This window comes from Labeo rohita, chromosome 5 (genome assembly GCF_022985175.1).
Source record: "Labeo rohita strain BAU-BD-2019 chromosome 5, IGBB_LRoh.1.0, whole genome shotgun sequence".
In the NCBI taxonomy this organism is placed as follows: domain Eukaryota; kingdom Metazoa; phylum Chordata; class Actinopteri; order Cypriniformes; family Cyprinidae; genus Labeo; species Labeo rohita.
In genome coordinates, this window is record NC_066873.1 from 37,809,971 (window position 1) to 37,821,466 (window position 11,496).

General features: G+C 36.4%; 1 protein-coding gene across 1 annotated transcript in view; it reads right to left on the minus strand.

Annotated features, from left to right (window-relative positions):
* znrf3 (zinc and ring finger 3) overlaps positions 1-11,035 on the minus strand; it is an 83,878-nt gene extending 72,843 nt beyond the window's left edge. Inside the window, exon 1 of the mRNA XM_051110557.1 lies at positions 10,511-11,035. Within this exon, the coding sequence (XP_050966514.1) occupies positions 10,511-10,732 (222 nt within the window). The 5' untranslated portion in view covers positions 10,733-11,035. The remainder of the gene's footprint in view (positions 1-10,510) is intronic.
* Between the last annotated feature and the right edge of the window lie 461 nt (positions 11,036-11,496).

The window sequence follows — 11,496 nt, forward strand, 5'->3', positions numbered from 1 at the left end:
ATAAGTATGCTAATAATTAGACATGCGAAAACACAGAATTTGATAACAATAAAACATATGGCGAGAAAAATAAAACCATTTCATAGGGCCCTAAACATGTCATTTTTGTTAAACCTATATTAAATGGATGTGAAATTGCATACGTTTCGTGAATTTAATTAATTAGACATGCTCTTTGATTAATACAATTTTATTTAACCATTTAAAGGGATTTGAGAAAAATTAAAACAGAAAAAAAACGGAATCCAGAAACATTAAAACGGAAAAAAAGGAATTTGGGAAAAAATAAAAACGGATTTCACAGGGCCCAATTTATTTGAATCTTAAATTAAACACCCACGTGATCATATTTCTAAATGACAACGATTAGTCTGTGACTATTAAACCTTTGCCAATCATTTCAGAACATTCAAGAGAGCAATTATCATGTTTATGTATGAAACAGCTTCACAAACTGTCTTTTCAACCACACAGTATTATTTCTGTCTTACAGTTATTCATATCTCAGAAGCACTGTGATTTATAGTTTATAGTTCAGATAAAAACACTGATGTCTATGGTAGCATTCAAAATGGAGCAAATCATCTTTTAAAAGTAATTTTTGCTTCAAATTGCCACTTCAAACACAACATTTGTTAATTACATTGATTTTCCACTAGGTGGCGACAAGTGACTGTTAAAAATGTATGTCATTGAATCATTCATTCAAGAGATTCGTTTAAAATCGTTGATTCATTCAGTAATGGAACAAGTGAAGTATTTGAGTCATTTATTCAAACAATTTTTTCAAATAATTTATTCAACATTTTGAATAGACTGCAGCAATTAATATTTTGTCACAGCCTCTAGTAAATATCATTTAAAGCAAATTATTTAGCTTATATTAGAATCGTGGGAGAATCATGCTCTCTCTATTTTTTTTTAAATTGTGCTTCTTAATTTATTCAGAATCGTGCAGCTCTACTATTATTTAAGTAGCTTATCATACACTAAAGAATCGGTGATGTTCACATTCACAATATAGTCATTCATTCATTCTTAATACTGAAGAACTTTGAATTATCCTTATTAGGGCTCACTAACGATTATTTTAGCAATCGAGTAATCTATCGATTATTGTGATGATTAATCAATCGAGTGATCTGATTACTTTAATACAATTTTTCTTGTGATAATTAAAATAGACCTAAGCGAACAATAGCCTTTAAAATGACTTAAAATACATATTATAATAAAGCAAATAATCATATGGTTTTGTTGAACAAAACTGTTAAAATACATAATGTATTATAAACAATAAAACTAATGTACGTTATGCATTATAACAAATGAAGTCAGAAGGCACCAATGGCCTGACGAGTGCTTTTACACTTTACTGCATTTAATCCTTGTTTAATATTGACTCAACAACATTTAATTCAAATGCCCACTTAATCTTTAATTTTGACGGTTACTCAACACAGGCAAAACGCAAACTGAGGATTTATTTATTTTTTTTCCAAAATCGAGTACTCGAATTGAATCGAGGAAACGTGACAGCCCTAATCCTACTGTGTCCTGCAACTATTCAAAAGCAAAATAATAAATGATAAACCAAACATATTAAATACTTAAATCCTGAATCCAAACTATGACTTAAACTTTGCAAATCAAGACTTGATTCAAGTGTTTTCCATCATGACCTAGACTTGACTTGAGATTTGAATGAAAGCTTGAATCCAGTCAAGTCTAGGTCATAACGGAAAAGATTTGAACCCAGTTTTAAGTTGCAGGGTTGAAGTCATTTTGTGGATTACGGAGACGTGATTCGAGACTTGAAGTCTAAGACTCGACAAGCCCTTTTCTGAGACCCCTCGTCTTAATGATGGGAAAGAGTCCCTGGAGAGCGAAGAGGAAAAGGAAACATATGAACAAGTGCTGAGGAAAACCTTCAAGTCTACACTAACTGGTTAAGCAGAAGGGCAAAAACAGAGAAAGACAAAAGAAAGTACCACGACAGAACGTCTGATGGCGTGACAGACAGTGATAAGTACAAGGACGCGACAGACAGGGAGACAGTCAGACACTGAATGAGGGAAAGACTGAAAACGAGAGATTGAAAGAAACAATGGGTCTGCGTTTTGGACTTGAGCCATTCGTCAGCACATTCCTGAACGACAACAAAGCATGCCTGAGCCTCTGTGCGCGCCCAGAGCATTGTCATTTCATAACCCTCTGCCCCCACCGCTGCTTTTGGAGAAGGAGAGTCTAAATGAAGTGAATATAAGCACATCAGCCGTACGATTGTGTCAATAAAAGCCCTTATTTATTGGGCTCAGAGTGCGTCCTCCAAAAAGCCCCGCATTTCAACTCCCAGAATGGAGTTTCTCAAGGCGTAACCATGGCAACTGGAATGATGAGCTGTGATAAGCTAATCAATCTGCGTTGTCAGTCACCATCAGGACCGCACTTGCCTCTCAAGTGAACATCCAGTCCTTGTGAATGAGCTTTGATGGGCAAATCAATAGGGGGGTTCAAGGAGAGAGCGGAGCGATCGCTTGTGCCTTTGCAGGAAGCGAGAATAGGAAAGTCTCACAATAAAAGAATCCATACGTAGACCTTTCTTTTGTGCGCCTAGTAAAATAGAACCAGTCTGAATTTTCTATTCATCTCTGCCTAAACTATTTAGAAAACAAACGAAATATCCTTCTTTTTTTCCAAGTGCATCAGAGTGAGGCAGACAGTGGTAAAAGAAGAAAGAACTAGACAAAAACAGTTTAATCTTTTCTACTCCGACACAGGGAGAAAAAATAGCCTCAAATTACTTTGGCAAGGCTATGAAAGGCCGACGGGTTAGCGGTTTGAGTAGATAGGTCTTAAAATACAGCTGCCACCACAAAACCAATAAATGGAAAAGTAGTCGTGCAGCACTTTTAACCTTTTAAACCCACGCTTGTTGAATATTGCTACTGTTGCTGTGGACAGGGAGGGGCCCGTGTTTTTGGGTACCCACTGTCTCGTGGAGGGCCGTTCTGGACTCCCATGGTTTCAGTCTGTGGGAAAAGCATGCAGACTCTTTAGGCCAAACCAAGCTCTCATTATGGTCCTAATTTAAGCGCGCAACTACAGCGAGCTTTGAGGAAAGACACTGTATCAATCACGCCACAGATCGTGGGCTGACTTTAACAGATTTTGTAAGATAAAACGAAAAAAAAATCTGAGTCCTAAATTGCAGTTTATGCATCTAGGAATGAACCCAGACCTCAAATTCTCAACATAGCAAGTACAGAAAGTCGCCTCATGCTCTATTAAAGGAATAGTAGTAGTAGTTGCAATTCATTGACAGTCTTACCATATAGTTCACCCAAAAATAAACACACTAACATCACTGATTCACCCTCATGTCATTCCAAACCTGTATGAGTTTCTTTTTTCGGCAGAATCAACATTGGAACACAATTTTAGTGTTTGTGTTCCACAGAAGTAAGACATTTGAAACAACATGAGTAAGTGATGACTGAATTGAAAACAATTAATTTTTTGGGTGAACTATCCCATTGACCTCTGTGATCATTGAGTCAGTGAGTTGAACTCAAGACTCATACTAGTCTGATTCATGAACAAGTCATTCAAACCAGTTTTGTGAACTGAGTTTGAAAAGAATGATTACATCAAGAATTGAACAAAACTACTCAATAGGGGTCAACCGATTATCGACATTGATATTAAGCATTTTCATGGTTATCGGTATCTGTCAATAGGCGCGTTTCCATTACCCTTCAAATTGCGCAAATTTAAAATTGTGAATTGAAAATATGCCTAATGGAAACGCGTCAATTTCGCGAAAACTTTTCAGCGATATATATGGGAGTTTTTACGCTCGCTTCAGGTGGTTTTTCAGACAATTCGAAAAAGGAATATTTCGTAAAATTGCAATGGAAATGGCTTTTCCGCATTTACAGGTCACACGGCATATGTAAAAAGTCATACGATCATTCTTCAATGTACAATAAACTCCAAGAAACACTTCATAAGTAGCCGCTCTCAAGTATAAGGGGCTTTCCGTGGTCACTGGAGCTTATGATATGTTTGTACCAGCAGCGCCGCAAAGTTTCTGAAGCAGCTCTCCGCGCTGCTTGTGATATGATACACACATATGCCTCTTTCGATTAAATAAAGCCAAAATATGTCCAAATCCCACCAAAATCCATTGCCATGACTTATCGCGAGAGGAACAAATTAAGTTTTAATCGCATAACATCGGTTATTGGAAACGTTGTCATTTCGCAATACTTTTTTTTAAATCAACATTTATATAATATCGCCAAAGTTTTGCGCAAATCTGTAATGGAAGCACAACTATTGTCAAGTGCTTGTTCTTAATTTTGATATTATTTTTCATTTTTACACCAGACATATGTGACCCTAGACCACAGAACCAGTCGTAAGTAGCACAGGTATATTTGTAGCAACAGTCAACAATAAACTGTATGGGTCAAAAAATGATAAATTTTTCTTTTATGGCAAAAATATTTAGTATATTAAGTAAAGATCATGTTCCATGAAAAGATTTTGTAAATTTCCTACCATAAATATATTAAAACTTAATTTTTGATTAGTAATATGCATTGCTAAGAACTTCATTTAGACAACTTTAAAGGCGATTTTCTCAATATTTTGTTTTCTTTTTGCACCCTCAGATTCCAGATTTTCAAACAGTTGTATCTCGACCAAATATTGCCCTATCCTAACAAACCACACATAAATGGAAAGCTTATTTATTATGTATAAACCCCAATTTAAAAAAAATTGACCCTTATGACTGGTTTTGTGATCCAAGGTCAAAATATCGGTTATCTGTCTACTTGATCTGTAATAATCGGTATCAGCCCTGAAAAACATGTCTACCTATTCTACTCACATAAACTCATGAATACGCAAAGAAGTACTAAGACGTATGTGAAGATTTTAGTGAACAGCAACAAATTTGAAACAACTTGAGAAAAGTAGGGTTTTCACCAATTTTATGACATTTTTTTTTACACTTCAAAGGCTCGTTTTCCATTTAAATGTAGCTACATGGGAAAAGAGTGACCAGAATAGTTCTTCAGAAATTCTACTTATGTGTTCCACAGATGGAATAAAGTAATATGGATTAGAAATAAAGCTGCAAAATGATTAGTCGCGATTAATCGATTCAAAATAAGTTTGTTTACATACTATATGTGTGTGTTCTGTGTATATTTATTAGGTATGTATAAACATACACACATGTATATATTAAGGAAAAATATGTTAGATTTACATGTAAAATATGAATATTTATATACAATATGAATTATTTACAAGTGTTTACATACAAATACATACAACACATACAAATATTTTTTTAAATATATGCATATGTTTGTGTATTTACACACAGTATGTAAAACTTTTATTTTCAGTTGATTATTTGTGACTAATCGTTTTGCAGCTCTAATTAGAAACAGCATGAGGATGAATAAAATCACAGAATTGTCATTTAAGTGATAACCATGTCTTTGAAAGAAACAGAAAAACTCACTGGGACTGTAACAATAATAAAAAATAATAATAAACGGCATGTTTATGCCTGAACAACGATGAGCGGATCAGAACTAATCACCCATCTCTGTGTTCTCAGGACCTTAAAGGGAGAAAGTTAACTATGTGGATTTAAGCTATGACTTTCATATGGTCACTTCCACGGTTCAGTGTCACGTCCAACCCTTGATTTCCCTCGGAATCCTACAAATCAAAATCAGATGTGCTAAGCATTTGAAAGCGTCGCAATATGAAAACAAAAAGCAAGACCCCATAAAATAAGACGGGCAAACACTTACATCCGATACTGAGCAAGAAGCAAGTCATTTTCCAGTTGCAACGCATTTTGATTTCACCTCACAGTTACCAGCCATGATAGACAGGTGAGAACACGGTTAAAGGAGGAAGCACCATCTTATTTTCCCACAGCCAGTTCTTAATGAGAACAGTGTCTAAAACCACCAGACTGAAGCGCTAGCTCTGCTGCAGAAGGTGATAAGGAGAGTCATCCATCAAGGTATTTTAGGTCAGTCATGTGTGGATATGACACTACAGTTCTGCCTGAGAGAATGTGGAGATGGCATCATTCTAATGCCGCCGTGACAACATGTCATCACCTGCACCGCCAGCGCTCACACAGACCATTTCATTTCGCTTCTGTTTATATAAGGGACTTTCTGCAGTAACGGTCATGAACTATACACAATCACGCTTTTGGTTATGATGGTAGATGAAAGATAAATCTAAACTAGTCTAGTGTCATACAGAGAACAGTTGATGTGACAGTCATTATCTTCCTGAAAAATAAAAGACAGGTGCAACTTATGACAATCACAACTGGCAATATAGTTATTAGTTTTTTTTAATCCCATCACTAAGACGAGTAGAAATATGCTATATGCTGTAAAATATGCTATAAAATTGTATAAATATTCCTAATAAAATAACTGCTTTCTAACTTATTTTATAGTTTAAGAATAATTTATACTGGTGATGGCAAAGCTGCATTTTCTGCAGCCATTACTGCAGTCTTCAGAAATCATTTTATTATGCTGACGTGGTGCTTAACATTTTTTAAACAATATGGACAATAGCTGTTCTACTTTTACTATTGTGATTTTTTTATTTCAGGATTCTTTGATGAATGAAAGTTTTAAACAGCATTCATTTGATTCATTCTCATACATTAGAAATGTCTTTAGTGTCACTTTTGATTAATTTAATGCATCTTCACTGTATAAAAACAATTGTACAGACCCCATACTTTTGAATGATTGAACACACATTATTCCGAAGTACCATTCAGCATTACAATAAACGTTATTAAAGTCTCTTAAAAAAAAAATAAAATACATATATGACATATATGTGACCCTGGACCACAAAACCAGTCATAAGGGTCAATTTTTTAAATTTAAATGTATACAAGCTTTCAACTAATGTATGTTAACGAATTGTTAGGATAGGACAATATTTGGCCGAGATACAACAATTTGAAAAACTGTAATCTGAGGGTGCAAAAAAAAAAAAAAATAAAAAAAATAAAAAAAATAAACAAAAAAAAAAAAAAATACAAATATTGAGAAAATTGCCTTTAACGTTGTCCACAAAGTTCTTAGCAATGCATAATACTAATTAATTTTTGTTATACTTATGGTAGAAAATTTACAAAATATTTTCATGGAGCATGATCTTTACTTAATATCCTAATGATTTTTGGCATGAAAGAACCATCTATCATTTTGACCCATACAATGTATTTTTGGCTGCTGATACAAATATACCTGTGCTACTAAATACTTATATATAAGTATATATATATAAGAATATAATTTTAACAGTTTCATATACACTTAAATAAAACATGCAGACATTAAAAATCATTCACTAAAAAAATGAGCTAAAAAAAATCATAGTTAGTTTAACCTGCTGACATCCTTAAAACATTTCGAAGCTGTAGTTTCCGTTTAAGAAAATAAAAATCAAGGATAAAACAAAGCATAATAAATATTCAAGTACCCCCGGTTGAGAGTCAATACACTACAAAAACTCAAGTATAAAGAACAAAGCTATCAAAACATACACCAGACCTTCATTGTTTGAACGTGCAATGTTGCACGCATAATGGTCCGGGCCTAAACTTTGACACAACCTGCAATCAAAAGACTTTGGATTTTACCAAAACAATATTTCAGCCAATTAAAGGTAGTAGTAAGTCTGGCATCAGTATTACCACCACTGCCAAAATCAGCAGAGTCCAAACACAAAGCTGCATTTCAGGTTAAATGCTCCAACCTTTCAGCCTTCTATAAAAATAAAGCCGAAACACACTTCAATTTCTGTGATAAATGTATCTAACCAACAGCTAGTTAGTGTCTACTGGAGAACAGGCCATGGAACTGGCAGTAGGAATGAAACACTATATTCAAAACACAATCAGAAAGACCTTTCCAAGAGAGAAACCACAACTACAGTATGTAAGAATTATTTAAAAAGACACTGATTTTCATGCTGTGAGAACACAAAATTGAGGCAATTGAGGTTCCAGCCAAGGGGAACATTGGTTTTGTGTATTAGCCAAGAAAGTCACTTTGCTTCCTGCCCCATAAGGTAGAGTATGTAGCAAATTGAGTTAATTTGTTTGCTTTGGCCCTGATGGCACTCCAGGCTCTCCTTTTCACTCAAGGGAAAACTGACAAGGATGTACCAGGGCTAGTTTTCTAAAAGTGCTTGATACTTCACTCCATCCTTCAGCATGAAACCCTCACTTATCAACTTAATTGGATTCTCAACGCCAACAACAAATCTTCTTTATAGCGAAACCGCCACCACACCAATTCTAGAGGTTAAAAGACAAATCATGGCCTAAACGGAAACTGCACACAGCATCTGTGGTTTGCAGGAAAACTACCGTGTTTAAAAGCAATTTGGACAAATAGGCAGAAGAAAATATTTGCACAAGAATGCAGAACAACTATTTTGTAAAACCAATTACTTACTCTCTTCAGAGGCCAAACAAACATTTCAGTCAAAGATCCTCATATGGTTCTTATTTAACCAGCAAAGCTCTCACATCTCAACACCACTCAAAGCCAAATGAAATTATGACATTGCTGAGAAGCTGACATTAAATAATGACATTGCCGAGAAGAAATTGTGAAAGATACGCTGCAAAGCAGAAAACGAGAGAGAACAAACAGCGAAGCGAAAGATCTAAAACATCACGCGCACAAAGATTACAGCGTTCGCATGAACGTATCGTGAACACGATCCCAACTTGGCCTCTGCGACAAAAGCCGAACTGCGTCTGAGACTATGGCAAACCTCAAAGTCGTCTCAACGTAAAGCTGAGGTCCGTCATCTCAGCGAGGTTTAAAGATAGAGTCAAACGGCCCGTGCTAAATGGATGTATGGCCAGTCTAAATATCTAAACCACTAAATCTCTCATTTCGTCCCACTACAGAGAAAGCAATCTCTGAAAAATTCTGATCACCACTTGCCATTTTGAAGAATGTGATACTCACTAATCCTATACATGGGAACTGTCTAACATTACTAAGTACACAACTGTAAACACATACTAGCGAATGATGTGGGACGGACACAGCAGAACTGCATGTAAAAAAGCCTGTACTTTTCATTTTTCTACACTAAAACCACAGGAAGGAATGTATAAGAAAAGCACAGCAATAGTAGAAGCCTACTGTACGCTTAAGCAACTGGAGTATATATACTTTTGGCTTACATTTTTTGCATTTGCATGCATGCATCAGGCATTCGCTTTGATCTGCATCCTCGCATCCCTTTAGCATGCACTTTCACAGTGTTCACATTACAAGCCACGGTCACCATAACTTCCCACAGTGCACTTCAGCCAACAGTGTTAAACTCTAAGCAAGTGTTTAAGGGACAGATTACTCCTCTTGGCATGGCATTCAATAACGACTCGCTCTTTGATGCCTGTTCTGTGTTTTCACAAGAGGAGGGGAAGAATTACAAACTTTCAACAAATCATGAAAATGGGCGCTCTTTAGAAGCATTGCAAAACCTTCCTTAGAGAGTACAAAACTGCGTGTGTGCAAGAAGAATAAATCACACATAGGTGCGATGGTTCATAAACAATTTATCAAATTGCACAAGTCCCTAAGGAGATATTATTAAAGCACAGTGGGCATCTGGACAGCATTATGGAGAAGATTTCTCACAGCCTTCAATGAACTTTAAACAAAGGACATTTATATGGCAGGTGTCACGGACATATTTAAACCAGACTATTAGAATTAGCATTAATATTTTATTTAAGAGCAACCTCGGGACATCTCGAAGAACTTTTCGATGCATGCACTGATTTCTACAAGAGTCCTTAATGTTGACTAAATACTTTTAGCACCACTAGAATAATTAGATTTATTATGAAAATTAATAAAAGTTATCGGAGAGTTTTAAAGGACATTTTAAAGACATTGTAGGCACACCAGCATATGTTCAATGTTAATTTATTTTTGATCTTTCTAGGTTTCGGTGTCTATGAGAACCCTGTTACTACCGGTCAACGCTGACACTTGGAATTACAGCGCTGCAAAACATCTGGGAAATGCACTTATTAAAATTGATAACCTTTGACATATGTTTACTGCTGTCATCTGCGCTGGAAAGTTTACACCGTGTTTGTTTCTGCACGTTCCTAGTCAATACACCATACCATTCATGCAAGTTCTGCATCAAAGTAACTTTTTGCGAGTACGTTTGCATGTTTTGCAAGACAAGAGGCCATTTTGCGACCGCATAGTTCGCTGGGCTTGTACCATCATCCTCACGTAGTGAAGTGCAACCCCACACCCCCTTGAAAAGAAAGAGAAAAACAAAGTTGCGGAGAGCGAATGCACCGCACAGAAATGAAGTTGTTAGACACGCGGTAAGAGCGTAAAATCCCCATGCAAGTGCACCGATAGAGACGGAAACGTACTTGCACGATATCGCCCTCTGCGCTGATAGTGGCTCCGGCTCTGGAGAAGCGCCCTTGCAAACCTGTCGTGTAAGTGGTATAATCACCATTTGGGCTCGACTCAAAAAGCACAACTTCCACAAAGGCAGTATCCTTGGCTAGGACGCTTCCCAAGACCCAAAACAACACCAAGACCACCGAATCAGCACCACGACCGAACCCACTCCTCGGTAAAATCATCATCTTGCCGGTTGGATCAGCGCCGATCGGAACATAATTTCCAAGGGTCTTCAAAAAAGTGTCGATTCAGAATCAAATTTGAGAGGAGCGAGCGTCCTCCCAAAAATACAAACAACAACAAAAAAAAAAGGCAAAAACAAACCGCAATGGATGGTACGATGTGAGAACAGCGATCATTAAAAATAAAAGTTTGTCCTTGAAAAGAATGTCGTGGCTTATTTCACCATTGCTGCCCGGACTATCGCATTGCTTGCGCGCTCGCTTATGCCTCGCTGGCTGCTGCTCGCGCTCTCTGTACAAAGCGGATCTCCTTTGATCTGGGAACACGTGATTCCTTAATTTTTTTTTTCCACAAAGGGTTAACCCCACCCACCGATCTTCCTGACCCTCTCCATTCTAGTGGTTGGGATTTTGATTCATCCAAGTGACTCGATTCTTTTGAATAGGTTCGTTTAAACGAGTCCTTCAGTGACTCGTTCCACCGAAGAGTCAAGCGAGTGTCTTTTCCAAGTCAAGTTATCTATATTTATTATTCTATATTTCTATCTACAAATCTAGAGGGGGCTCAAAAAAGACAATTTCCAACTATGCAGAAATATATATATATATATTTTTTTCTCATTTGTCAGCTGCTGGGCATAACTTTTTTATCAAGCTGCTGGAAAATACAACAAAACAGATTAAATAAATTAGCTGTGTATGCTCATTTTTACACATTCGTAATTCATTACATATTCGTACTTCTTATTAAGAATGTGCACAAATAG